This window comes from Ixodes scapularis, unplaced genomic scaffold (genome assembly GCF_016920785.2).
Source record: "Ixodes scapularis isolate PalLabHiFi unplaced genomic scaffold, ASM1692078v2 PGA_scaffold1__304_contigs__length_218370807, whole genome shotgun sequence".
NCBI classification, from domain to species: domain Eukaryota; kingdom Metazoa; phylum Arthropoda; class Arachnida; order Ixodida; family Ixodidae; genus Ixodes; species Ixodes scapularis.
The window spans coordinates 84,871,679-84,886,199 of NW_024609846.1; the positions used below are offsets into that span (position 1 = coordinate 84,871,679).

The following is a 14,521-nucleotide window of genomic DNA, read 5'->3' on the forward strand; positions in this document are numbered from 1 at the left end:
AACATGGCGGCGGCCAATCGGCGTCACTTTCAGTTGCCAGTTTCTCGCTCTAAGGCCCTCTGCCTCGTCGTTCGGCACACACGCGAAGGCACCTTCGGCAGGCTTGCAGTCTTTCGGTATACTCGTGAAGTAAGCGCGAATGTTTGCAAGCCTGTCAATGATACCTTCATGCACATCCTGCACGTGCACGAGGCTTGTCTCGGACGTAACAGGTACTCACAACCATTGTAGTGCGAACGCGTCAAGCATGAAACACGTGTGAGCGAAAATCGCGCTGCGTCGCGCCGTGACATATGGCCCAATGCCGCGCCGTTACGTCACACCGTCAACGACGGTTGTTATGGTTACGAAACTCAGCAGCGCGACGCGACGCGACTTTTGCTCGCATGCATTTCACTCTTAATGCCATGAGCGAGTGCTGCGCCACCACTTGCTTTCAAGGACATACCATTTTAGTTTTTCACTACTATTACTCCGTAGCACTGCGACGCCATTTGCCATTTGCTTCCAATGGGCACATGCCTCGCCCAGAAGTTCAAGTAGCGCATATGTCGCTACTTGTAAGACCAGCTTTAACTTGTCTGAGAGTATGCTTAGCGTATCGTTTGCGTGTATAAGTCAGTGCAAAGTGTGAACGAAACCGATACAGCGAGCGCGCCCGCTCTCAAAGCGTTGTGCTCGCTCCACTCGCACTTGTCAACTTATACACCCGTTTTATGGAAAGTTCAAAGGCCTTCGAGATTGCGAGTTGATCGCCAGATGAGCAACACCGGAAAACAAAATGGCCGTTCTACATCTAAGGTCTGAGCTCCGTCCGAGGAAGGATGAACACCAAAAATTGCAATTCAGCATTTTAAGAAGCCGTACCCACACTTTCTCCAATGCATGGCTTTGCGTACTGCCTCATCTGCAGCGAGACACTTAATACGGACAAGCGCTCTCACGTGTTTTTGTTTTTTTTTTTCGTTTTTTTTTCACATGCATTAGACTGTCAAAAACTCCTACTGTCGTGGAATGTGCCCATGGGGGTACAACATGGGCAGTACAGAATGTGTTGTTCACCTTCAAAGTATAATGTGTAAAAGAATGTGTTGTTCACCTTCAGTCGAACGCGAAAAAGCGCCGATGTCATGTTCGCGCTAAACGTGTCGTGCAATTAATCAAACCGATGCTCAAGACCATGGCTCAGTGATCGCACATCCATCTTACTTATGGAATAGCTAGCAGACAATGCCATCTTCTGGCGCACAAACAAAAATGCTCAAAAGACTTGTCGTGTTGTTAGATGCTGGCGACGAGCTGGAACACTCACTATGCACTCTAGGAACTTCCTCGCTTACACGCTGGCCCAGGATTACACACGGATGACCAATCATCCGTCTTACTTCAAACCGGCTTGGCCAAGCAAGATGGGCGAGCGGTCCCTTCATTGGCGGTGCGGTCCCACCCAAGGAATGGAACCGTGGAAGCCTTCGTGTCACCGAGACCGGTGGACCATTGGAGCGCGTTTCCGCTGAACCTTCTGGCCTGGAGCCCTAAAATCGTCAAACACAAAGCCGATTGGACGTCGGCGACAAAAGCGCCAAGTCATCGTCGTGATTGTCCAATCGGTGCGCTCCGTCAACTTCCGCCACTTTCGGCTTGACGAGTTTAGGGCCCCAGAGGAAGACCAACGATTCGAGATAATCGCATGACACCGTGCGCATGCTCGGAGAGTTCCGAAGTGCCGCACACGTGACGCACGACGTGAGCCATGGGTCATTCTTTGACTGATTCATATGTATATAAGAATCAAATCGAAGCATTGTTAACGAGGTTATGTTCGGGAGAGGCGTTCTTGGTGTCTACAAGGAGCGAGAGAGAATTAACAATTTAGATGCGTTTGAGACGTCCTCTGCTGTGGCCTTTTCTTCGACGTCAAAGATCCTTATATTTTCATTCACCACAGTCTCGGGTTTTAAACATCAAGGGTAGCTCACGTGATGGTGGAGGACTCCGCGGCACTTTCCAGGTCGGTCACCATCCGAGCGATGGCGGCGGCCGGCTCGAAGTTCTTGGCCATCTTGTGCAGCAGCGCCGTCGTCGAGTTGGTCTTGAAGAGCCCCAGGGCGCGACGCTTGAGGCCGTGAGACAGGCACGCGTCCACCGCGGCTGCGAGGGACACCCAACTCGGTCGGTTCGTCTCATGTCACTGCGACAGTCTTGGTAACGTTCAGTGGTTTCGGTTCAAAAGGAATCTTTTATTGTTTGTTAATGCAGAATTGCACTCTTCCGGAAGCCCAGTGCATGGGGTTGCCTAACCTTCCGCTCTCTAAAGGAATGTTCACACATACAACATACTTAGCGCTATTGGACAGCGCTGAAAATAGAGCTTACTTTGCGGTATATTAGTGATACGGCGCTGATACGGTGCTGCATGAGTACTAAGCTAAGTCGGCGCTGTATAAGTGCTGTTCTATGTGCTGACTTGTAGCGTTGCACTGTATGTGTGAACCGGCCTTAAACATACACACGACACAATTACTATAGCATGTTGCAGGTTAAGAAGGTAGGCCGAGGGAAAGGAAGGTGGGAGAGGAGGAAGCGGACGCAACGTTGGCGAGGGTTTCCTCCTCCCCTCGCAAGCGTTGCGTCCATTTCCTTTTCCCCCACGTTCTTTTTCCCCCGACTATAGCTCAGATTTTATCAGCGTCCGAAAGGCGCGTCGCGTGGCACAGTGGCAGGTACCAGAGTTGACTGCAGGTGACAAAAGTTTTCGGAAACAACGATAACGAGAAAGAAGAGACAAGAAACTAGGACGAGGCGACGCTTCGAAAAGATGACCAGCTGCCAAACGACTTTCGAAGCAAGAAAAAAAAAAAAAAGTGTCGGAAAAAGGGACGCGGCGCCGCTTTGAAAAGACACAGCGGCGCGTTTAAATAGGCCGGGCCAGGACATGAGCGTCGGCTGCATTAATTATTCATTAAACCCCAATTCTACGTATGGCGGTTTGAACAATAAATCTAAATACTGCTGCATTTTTTTTTCTTTTCTACATTTAGAACGAGAGTGAGGAATCTAGCACGCAGGTTTCAAGCGACACTTATGCCATTGCGTGCTGTCCGTAGTTACGAAACGTGAAATAAATTATATTTGTCGTTTAGACTCTTGCAAGCATTGTTCGCTCGCTTTACGGTGGAAGCCGCACACATACACGAGACGGCTGCCTTCCCTCTTGGGGGATTGTCAACTGACCCAAAAGAGAAGCCCTTCGTTACACGAAACCATTGACGACATTCAACGACATAAAAAGAGGCATAAAAACGTCCTAGTCGATCGAAGTGCTCTTTGAGAGGCACAATTCAAGGAGTCGGAATTTCGCAGAAAAGTTCAACTGGTATAAAAATATTTTCTGGTTTATTTTGAAATGTATCTCAATATAGGAAAGGTTTTAGCATGATCACATACACCAATTTTGTTCTATCGTATCTGTTTCGATCCGTTACGTTTATTAGTGTACAGCACGTAACATGGTATAACCTGGCAATACAAACAAGATACCGTCTAACAAACTATTCCACAGCAATAAAAAAAATCGGTATTGAAAAAAAATAGTGATTTGTTAGTTTTAGTTTACAACCGCCTTTGCAGACGTGCGCGTGACCTTGTGCGACAAGAGTTTAAACGATTAACAATTTATTAACAATAATTTTTATTCGCAAACTCAAAACGACACCTCTACCTCACCTCACAACAAACGGCAGAGAACCCTAGAAACAATCCAAGCTAATCCAATGCCGTCTTAGTGTCACGTGACTTTAGGAAGGGATGCAGCGACGTCCGCAGTCACGTGACAGGTTCACATCGTTTGATTGGTTGGGATGGCTCTATAGTGTGCGCTGCGATACATCGTAAAAGAGCATAGCAGCTGGAGCGGGAAACAGTAGCGAGTTTTAGTACACCGTGTTTACCCCACCGCCAAGCCCCTCCGCTACCCAGAACTCTACAGCCAAGGCCATCGGCACGCAGGCGCAGTGGCGGTTACTTCGTAGCGGAGGGGGAAACACGGTCTACTAAAACTCCCTAGTGACGGATCGCAACGCACGTGGCTTCGAGTTTCGAAGAGTACATTGCTCGGATGTGGCGTCATCGTACCATGTTGGCGGTCATTCCTACTCGTTCTTGTCGAGAAAAGAAGAAAACAAAACAGATCTGGTGGTGCGAAATGCCTGCTGCCAAAGGTAGACACGCTTTCAGGCAGCTGTGCATCGGTGCCGCCATAACCGGCCTTCCATTTTTGTTTCCCCTTATTCCGTTCGCTTCACTTCATCATTACCCCAGCAGGACAGGTTATGGCCACTTTAGGTGCAACTGCGTCCTTCTCCCCAGGCCTTTGTGGAGGCTCGTCAATGCCTGCTTCAGTGGCTCGGCATCTCGCTGAGCAGCGAGGCCGCCACAATGGCAGCCGGTGTGACGACAGTGCAGGCGGAGGCGCTCACCACACAGGGACGTGATGGTACTGCTCTCCTCGTGGACGAACTTCCTCGTCACTGCTTCCTCCATGATCTGCTTCACCTGCGGCACGGGGCACGAGACGGGGCCGGGTTAGGGCCGACGGCAGCATGCCCACCGAGTTCGACCAACCTGTATCCACTTGCTCTATGCTCACTAACGTTGATACTCATTGCGCTCAACACGAATATGGCAAACGGAGAGTGTTTGTCCAAAAACTCACGAGTAAGAGGCTACTAGGCATGCGCAAAAAAACTAACCGAAAATTGCACAAATTCGGAACTAATATATATATATATATATATCAGGGTGTCGAACCGGAACCGAACCGAACCGAAAACCGGAACCGAACCGGTATTTTTTCCGGAACTGAACCCGAACCCAAACCGTTATATTGTTATCGCGATGATCCGACCCGGAACTGAACCGGAAAAAAAATAACGGTTACCGGCTCATGTCAAAACGGTTCGGCCACGCGCTGTTGACAATGAATGTGCTATCAATGCCATTTGTTTTTTAAGTGCCGTCAACTGACACACCCCTCGCTTACATATTTTCCTTCTGCACTCAGTCTTAGGAATATAAACGCTGCATTCATGAATCTTGACAAACGCTGCATCCATGAATCTTGACATAGGAACCAGTATTGCGCTGGTCGCGGCTTGCACAAAAAAAAAAAAAAAAAAAATTGGAAAGCTGTGCAAAAAAAAAAAAAAAATCGCGTCACGGGATTTCATTTTCCTACAATCTCGTAAATCCTAAATGCTGCTGTGTGCTCATTTCATAACACGTTTCTAGAACGCGCGAGTTCTTGAAGCTTGCTTCCATCGGAATGAGAAAAGAAAAGGCTGTGGAGTTTGATAATGTTTGAGGGAGAGAAAGAAATTTTATTTACAGTTGAAATGAGCATTCATGAATTATATCTGCTCTTCGCTGCCCCAACCACCGGTCAGAGTATATCGAGCTATGAAATGTCAAGATTTACATGCCGTATTTTTTCGTACCGGAAACTCGATGTATCCCGTTTCGTATGTGCTGATTTCAGATGTTTCATTTGTAATTTATTTTGATGTTGCAATTTGTCATTTATAATTGCCGAACCGGTTCGCGAACCGGTTCAGCGCCCGGACCCGGTTCGCGAACCGGTTTCGCGGATTGAATTAATCGAACCGGAACTGAACCGGAACAAAATAAATTTACCTGAACCTGAACCGTAACCGAACCCGTATTTTTTTCGGTTCGACACACTGATATATATATATATATATTGTTTTCATACTGTTTTCTTTTTTTTTTAGTGAGGCGTCCGTAGATTTTTATTTTAGTGACGTATCAAATGCTCTCAGCGAAACCACATTAGTGATGTACACTCCAGGACGCTGTTAGCACGAACAACCCGATCGCTGTTTTTGTTTTTCTTTCAGTGTTTAAAGGACTGCCATCAAAAGTACTATAAGGGTGGAAAGTACTCATTTAAAATACTAACCGTTCTATATTTATGCCCGCCAGTATCCTTATGAAGTATGCGAAAAACCACTGAAGTCGTGTTCGCGCTAACAGTAGGTGCGCAGTGTACTATCGCGGAAATTATGAACTGAGTCATTTTTCTTTGGCGTACCTGCCCGTTTTTTTTTTTTTTTTTTTTTTTTTTTTTTTTTTAAGAGTTGTGGTTTAATTTAGGAATGGAATGTAAAGTTGTGGTCCCATACTTCGGACTATTCGACAAATCGAAAGATAATAAAGTTTGTGGGGACCGCAGACAAGGAAAAAGGCCGGATTGGGTTTTCAGCTCATATCGTCCGCAGGAGTACGAACAAACGGCAAATACACAATGCCCCCCCCCCCCCCCCCCAACCCCCCATTAAAAAAAAATATTGCGAAAATAATTTACACATTACCGAACGCTCATTCTCCCCTCAAATCTGTAACGCCGGCGGTCCGAAGCAGGAATGGCAAAGTTTCAGAACTAAGCGTTATCTCATTCCAAAATTATAAGTGATTTTCTAAAATTTCCATGGGAAAATGGTGGTCGACGGAGCTCTCGAATACATGGAGCTGAATGGCGTCAGTTACTGAAAACGGTCGAAAACGGGCCCCACTTTCCCGTCGAAATTTTCAGATCCCTTAAAACTTCCGAATGAAATAACCGTTAGTTTTGAAACTTTGGCGTACTGGTTCGAACCGATAGCGCTACGTTTGGACGGAGAACGACCGTCTGGTAATACGCAAATTATTTTTGCGGTTAAAAAACAAAATTGAGGGGGGGGGGGGGGGGAAAGGGAGACACGGTGTACTTTCGTTTCTCAAAAATGGTGCGGGACACCTTTCCCGTAGGAAGATTTTCATACAATTTGCGGTTGGTCTATTTCATGACTGTGTGATCGCTATGGTCTAACCTTGTTCACCTCATCAGTATGGGTTCATTTAAGGTGGGGGGTACAGACGCTTCTAGAGGATTTTTCTGATACACCGAATTCATCTTTTGAACGGAATCAGGTTGCCTGCGCACTGTTTTTGGACGTCAGCAGAGCATTTGACAGCGTATGACATCGACTTTTGCTAATGAAACTTTCAAAATTAGAATCTCGTGGCTCGTTTTTAGTACTCCTTGAAAACTACCTAAGCGATCGACGACAGTGTGTTTCGATTGGGCATTTTCAGAGCCCATTTTCGTCAATCAAAGCTGGTGTACCGCAGGGATCCGTTTTGAGCCCATTATTGTTGAATATTTATGCTAATGACCTCCACAACGCTGTGCCAGTTTCGTTTTTTCAATATGCTGACGATACGGTTATTTTATCCAGAGCTACCAATTATTTAGACGCAATCTCTTCTCTGCAAGCTGCTGCGATTAAAATTATGGACTGGTTTGCAGCTAATTTAATTATTGTTAATACTTCGAAAACGCAGCTCATTTGTTTTCATAACCCCTTGAAAAACGTTAGGCCCACCTACCCTTTATTGCTATATGCGTCCAATTGTTTATCGTGTGCTTGTGAACCGGTAAAATATGCATCAACTGTGAAGTATCTTGGTATTTTTTCGACGACGATCTTTCCTGGAACTCCCATCTTGCTAATATTTGTAAGAAGATTCGTTCAGTGTCTTGTTTGCTTCACAAAATTCGATACTATACATGCCGTTGTCAACTCGAAAATTTATTATACATGCTCTAGGCTACAGTGTACTCCGTTACGGCATATCTGTGTACGGTCATTGTGCCCAACGTTGGCAAACCAGAATTAACAAAATTCTACGTTCTATGTGAACTAACATTTCCTATGACTTAGGCCTTGATAAAGACATTGGTGTGTTCGCGACTTTATCTATGCCAGATTTTAACTCATTGTGGATCGAAACTGCCGTGCAGACATTTTTGGGCTAGCAGCTTAAGACTCCGTACCTCCGTGCCCGTAATCTTAGACCGAAAGAGCGTTCGTTATTGGACACCTCGGTGTTTCACAAGATATCGTAAAAGAACCCGATTGTACTATGTCCCAGCATGCTTTAATAAACTCCTATCGAGTGTTATTATTGCCATAACAAAGTATAAACTGAAGAAAGCGCTAACAAACATTCACGTTTCCCTTCCACCCTGGTTGACTTTGGTTTCGGTTTTGATGTCGTTTCGTTTTTCACTTACGTATACTCTATTTGTGGGTGTGTACGTGTTTCGTTTGGCTGACTGCCAGGCAATCCCAATGAGGCTTTGGCAGGTTTGATTTTGTATGTGTACTTTACATGCAATAAAAATTATTAGTAGCAGTATTGTTAGCGTCATGGGTGCACAGCCTCTAGAACGCAAGGAGTCATACATCCGTACCTCGGTTGACAGGGGAAAGCGGCGGCGTTCGTAGCTGGCTCCGCGTTCATTCGCCGAATTCGGAAACGTCAAAAAAGGAATAAGAAGGATCGCTTTTTCGCCACTGGTCGTAACGGTGTAATTTCTAGAACACTTCAAGGTCCGTTCACACACTTGCGTTTGACTACAACCGACTTAAAAAAAACTGTTTTTAAGCTTCTTGCGACGGCTTACAATCGGCTGCGCTGCTGCGGAGGTTTTTAGCCTTTCCGGTCCCAAAATGTCGCAAGTGTGTAAACGGGCCCTGAGTCTTTTGTCGCACTAAAGCGGCTACGGCCGGGCGTCAGCTTGAGCTCGTTGACCACTTCAAAAATTAAAGTAGAAAAGAACAAACAAAAAACTAGTTTATTCGTACCATAAATTATAAGGGACCTTTTGCGATCTACAGAGGACGGTGTTTTGTAGGCGCGTTTCCTGGCCGAACAACAGGAAGCCAAGGAGCAGATAAGGCAACGAGAGCCTTCCCGCCATAAAGTGTTTGTTGAAAAAAAGGGATGTGCGGATTATTAAACAGCGTGAATTTAGACACTCACTAAAATTCGCTAACATGTCTTTCTGCTGTATACAGATGTGCAGTGTGCCCAGCGCACATGCGGCCACTAAACCCCATCGCAAAGGGCAGGAGCTAACATGCAGGGCTACTCAAAAAAGGAAAGAGCAGATTTAAACTTCTTTTTTAATTATTATTTCAAGCAAACTACAGAAACACATAAAAGGTTCAAAGTTCTATGGTCCCAGACTTTTTTTTTTTTTTTCGCTTATCAAAAGCACCGTCTGTAGCGCGGCGAACATTAAACCGGTAATATTTTTTTTTTGCCAGCCACGATTTCACTGGTGTCTAGTTATTTATTTCAGAGCTTCAACAATTCAGTCATTCAGTTCTTGAAGAGTAGCAGGCATGCAAAGCTGGGATATAAACCCTTTCTTTTTAGTGTCGACGGATTCACACTTTGCAAACTGCAGCACACAAGACAACTTTTTCGGTGGCCTTGATCATTTTCTTATTAAGAAAAACAAAAACAAAAAACGCCGCTGTCAGGCATATTGAATGGAACTTTTAGACGAACTTTTAAAAACTGCGTATTTTCCTCTATTCAGTGATGTGCGGAGTGTAACACTGTCTTTTACAATTTATTCTAAAATAAAAACAGTATGAAATCTGCTTTTTTTTAATAGGCTCGAGTAAATCGCGGTATACAGTGACCTATAGTCAGTGACTCAAGAGTGGCCCAAAGTGCGTTCCGCCGGCACGGCTAGCGATATTTTTATAGCAATTGAATACGCTGAACAGTAAAAGGCGCCGATGTGTCCGTGGACGCAGGACACGTCATTTCCGCGGCTTCGAGCAGGCCTTGACTCCAGTGGCGAAGTTCATTTAAGCAATTGGGGAAAGTACGCCATCAAACACGAGGGCGCCAGAGCGTTGCCGTTTCCTAATATCACTAGTGCTTCGTACAACACCACACAGGATGCTTAAAAATGAACTATGGCTTTCCGACCGGTGCCCCATAGACGCTCATAGTGAGAATATCCAATGGGTCACAATATCCATCGAGTCAAAAACATCCGTCAGGTCGCGTGACACCAAAGCCAAAGCATCCCTCACGTCAAAACATTCATCCGAGTCAAAACACCCATCGCGTCAAAACTTCAGTCGAGTCAAAACATCCATCCGAGTCTAAACATCCGCCGCGGGTCAAGCCATTCACCGAGTCAGAACATCGATCAGATTCTAAACGTCCATTGAGTCGAAAATGTCCCTCGGCCAGTGATTCGAACTACGTGATGGTAAATACTCGCTTTTAGGGCCTTATTGTTGTCATTGACATGAGGTTGAAAGTAATTCGAGAAAGTTCCTTGAAATTTAGTTTGTGTTGTTTATTAAATGGAAAAGATACTCCAGAACCAGGGAGACGTCATACATTAAATAAGAACACCCTCTTGACCTAACAAAAACAACGGCAACAAAGGGGGGATTGTCGCTATCGTCCTACGCTGGAGGTCCTTGGAATCCTTAATGTTAACTGTCGTAGTGTTGGCAATAAGGTCTTTGAACTTGAGCATCTTATTTGTGTGTATCGCTCCAAAATTCTAGTTCTAACACAAACATGGCTTAATGACAACATTTTTTTTACAGTGAAGTCATCCCGTCAAATTGTAAGGTTTCTTTCGTAGAGATAGAGGTTCAAGGAGGAGGGGTGTAGCGGTCCTGTACGAAAAAAATTCGAAATATTCTGAGGATGGATGATAGTCCTCATAAAAAAAAAAAAAAAAAATCAATATTTTGTAAGGCACTTTTTCACACCACTTCGAATTTCCATGAAGCAATCTATAGGCCTCCTAATTAATTTCTTTCTGTTCTAGAAAATGTTAGAGGGTACTTAACCAACACCCAGAACCGAACATGAAAGTAATAATGTTCGGAGACTTTAATTTCTGCAATATTGACTGGCCCAACTTTTTAGCTGGTACCGTGGACAGCGCGCACAATCATACACTTTTAGACATTGCATTTACTTTTAAACTGTGTCAAACATGGAGTTATTATAATATACGATGGAGGTTCAACTGGCTCTAATGTCTATGCGACTTCCGTGACGCCAATTGAAGCAGACAGCAGCCAGTCTACGTTTCCGGTGTTGATCTGCATTCCTATAGAAAACGCGCGTGCTTTTTACCTTTTCGCCGGAAAATAGCATGGAACACCTTTGTTATTTGGGTCGTACCGAATAGTATGTACATTTATTAACATTGTAAAAGTGCAATTGCTTCAGTTCGAGCAGTTTTCTTTATCAGTCAATGATGTTTAACTTCGCAAACATTTCAGGCCCAATCTTGTGTTCCACAGCAGATGTGCAAAAACAAGCGATGGGGGGATGCAAGCAAAATATATATCGAAATGAATACGGAGTGTGTTCGCCAGCATTCCAGTGATGTTTATAGTATATCGCTAATAGGCCAGTCATGTCACTACACGAAAATGACTCCGTCTTACGTCTTTACGAGCAATTCAAAACGTTCAAAACGTAAAAAAAATAAAAAAAAATAATGTACGTGGGCTATGAAAGGTCTCTTTATTATTTCCTATGCCGGTCAGCATTTATCAGGCCCTTGCTCTAAAACATTTCGAGCGTGCGGGTGATGTTTTGAACGTGGAACAAGCATCTTCGCACAGAGCATGAAGAATAAAGCAGAACTTACTATTGAAAATCAGACTATATTACGTGGCCTTCATTTTATTTTGATCGTACATGCACAGGGAGTTACTGATCCAGTGTTTCTGCACAGTTCTTGCTACCTCTTGGTTTTTCAGGTGGCCTTCGTTCGTTTGGCACGTACATCCCCTCTGCTGAAAAGCGCCGACGTCGTGTTCGCGCTAACAGTGTCCGACAGGGTGCATAATGCATGCACGAAGCCGTTGTTGCTGATGCAATGAGTTTTAAAAAAAGAACGCCGTAACTGATTAATATTTTGTCTGCCTGACTGAGAAATGTTCCAAGGTATATCTTATTCGGGATATTTGCTCTTATAATCAAGCGCAGGGAGAAATGCACTCACCTTTCCAATATAATTGCGTTACCGGAAGTCAATTTTCGACAGGTTGCTGTCTGCTTCAATATGCGACAGCACACTAGCGCCAGTTGAACCTCTAGCGTACATTTTAATATGGTGTCAAATTGTTTATGGATTTACTAGGGTACAAGGTGAATCTGTATCGATTTCGGATATTATAATAGGGCCAGGTGAACTTAGGAAAAAGGAATACAGAAAGAAAAATGGACGGACATACCGCTGGCCTTATTATAGTATTATGCACCAAAAAGGGCTCAACTAAAGCCCGTTATGGCCCTATTCTAGTATAATGCACCAACAAGCTCGACTAAAGCCCGTTATGGCCCTATTCTAGTATTATGCTCCAACAAGCTCAACTAAAGCCCGTTATGGCCCTATTCTAGTATTATGCTCCAACAAGCTCAACTAAAACCCGTTAGTTAATTTCGGATATTTTTTTTTTTTAAGTTGCAGTGTTGGTATTAATTACGAGTGTGAAGTTGTTGACGGTATCTCCGACCACAAGGTCGTGCTCCCCTCGTAATCTAACATAAAAGTTCCATCCACCATAAAAACAAAAAAATCAGCCTTCTATAGGGAGTATTCACTGGACGCCATAGTTGTGGGTGCTGTTTAGAGCGCATGCTCAGAACGAGCTCACATTAATAGCCTGCTAAGACCGGCAACCTTGATGGTGCTAGTTGCACGCTCCAAAAGGACAGCGGAAGCTCGCCGGCAGCACGCGCTTAGCAGCAGTGCACACGGATATGGCCGTCAGTGAATACTCCCTATACACTGTTTCACCTTATGTTGTACAGCAAAAAAAGGCTGTAAGCGCGAGCTCCTTGCTCTGTGGCAGATCTCGGCGGCACAAGCTCTCGTGCGGTAAGGGCAGCTGTCAACGCTACGAGCTCGCGCTTCCAGCCTTCGCTGCGGTACAACATAAGGTGAAACGGAGTATAGATTTTGCACATGCAGATGACGTTTCTTTTATTGACTTGTTAAAACTTGAGATTGATAGCTTTTATAGCTTTTATTTGCGCGATTGTTGCAAAATAAATTTTCTGTGGCTACGTTTTAAGAACATAGTTCAACACTGCATCTCACATTTTGTTCCCAGTAAAAGAAAGAAAAAAAACTTAACTTTTTCAATTTTTGGACGATACATTTGAAGCGTCAAAGCAAACGGGCAAGAAGGGCTTTTCGAACGACTGGGTCTCTTCATGTCAGGAGAAAAATATCAACGTTAGTAACCAGATTGAAAGAGTAAATGTTTTCAGACAAGTACAAGTAGTTTAATATTACCCCGAGCAATTTTATTAAATCTTCTCTGCAAAAGATTTGGAGACGCCTGTTACCTTCATCTCCTATCCCTGACGCGTTTATTAGCAAAGACCCCTCCGTCAATGATCAGGCAATTATTGCTAAAGCATTTAATGACCCCTTTAAATCGGTCTTTACTAGTGATGATGGACGAGTGCCCAGTTACGCAATACATGAACATCTGCCAAGCATTCCAGACTTCGTTCTAAGTGAGAGCGGTATTTTTGACATGTTGCTTAACCTAAAGGAAAAGAATAAGATATGTAGGGCCTGATTGTTTTCCCAATGAATTTCTGAGGCGCAACGCTGAATGGGTCTCCAAGCATTTATTTGTTATAATTGAAAAATCATTATCTGAAAGTTCGCTTTCTGAAGACTGGAAAAACGTCAGGATTAGACCATTACATTAGTCTGGAAACATGCATCTCGTTCGCAACTATAGGCCAATTTCGCTTACGTATACATCAGGCAAGCTTCTTGAAGATGTCATTAGCAAACATATTTTTGAGTCCCTTGATGAAAATGCAGTCTTAACAAATAGGCAACGCGGCTTTCGGCGTGGTTATTCTACAAGTAAACAGTTCGTGGAATTGACTCGTGATTTCGCCTCATTCATAAACCGAAGTAAAGTTGATATCATTTTCTTGCATTTCGCGAAAGCCTTTGACAAGGTCTCGCATAAAAAAAGAAAAAAACTAACAAATTCAATTGAAAAATGAATCGCTCGTCAATTGGATAGTAGAATATCTTTCCAACAAACAACAAAACGTAGATTCTAGCAACACCACTTCTGATAAACTTGTTTATTCTGGGATTCCCCAAGGGTTCGTTTCTTGAACCTGTCTTAATTTTGTTTTCAATAATGATATCGTGAATGACATTTCTGCAGGAGTGAGGTTATATACTGATTACTTTGCGCTCTCCTATGAAGTGAGTAATTGTAACGATCAAAATCAGTTCAAGATTTGGGATTGATTGTGAAGTGCATGGTGTAACTCTTGGCAAATGTGTATTAGTTATCAAAAAAGCGTTTTTATGTCCATAACTCACAGAGAAAAGCCCCTTCAGTTTAGGTATACTGTCGAAAACAAGAACCTATCAGAGGTCTCAGAATACAAATATATGTTACTATGGAAAACTGTAACCCATTAAAATAAGCATATTGAATACGCTATATCTAATGCACTTTGCAGATTATTCTATCTCAAAATAACTTTAAAATATTCTACACCAGACACCAGATTACTAACTTATAAAACAATTATTCGGCCAATGCCTGAATATAATAACTTT

The 14,521-nt window shown here is 43.8% G+C and overlaps 1 protein-coding gene across 1 annotated transcript in view; it reads right to left on the reverse strand.

Moving 5' to 3' along the window:
- LOC8026857 (small G protein signaling modulator 2) overlaps positions 1-14,521 on the reverse strand; it is a 73,500-nt gene that overhangs the window by 31,020 nt on the left and 27,959 nt on the right. Inside the window, exons 2-3 of the mRNA XM_042290823.1 lie at positions 4,479-4,554; positions 1,995-2,151 (exon numbers count right to left, since the gene is read on the reverse strand). Of these exons, the coding sequence (XP_042146757.1) occupies positions 1,995-2,151; positions 4,479-4,554 (233 nt within the window). The remainder of the gene's footprint in view (positions 1-1,994; positions 2,152-4,478; positions 4,555-14,521) is intronic.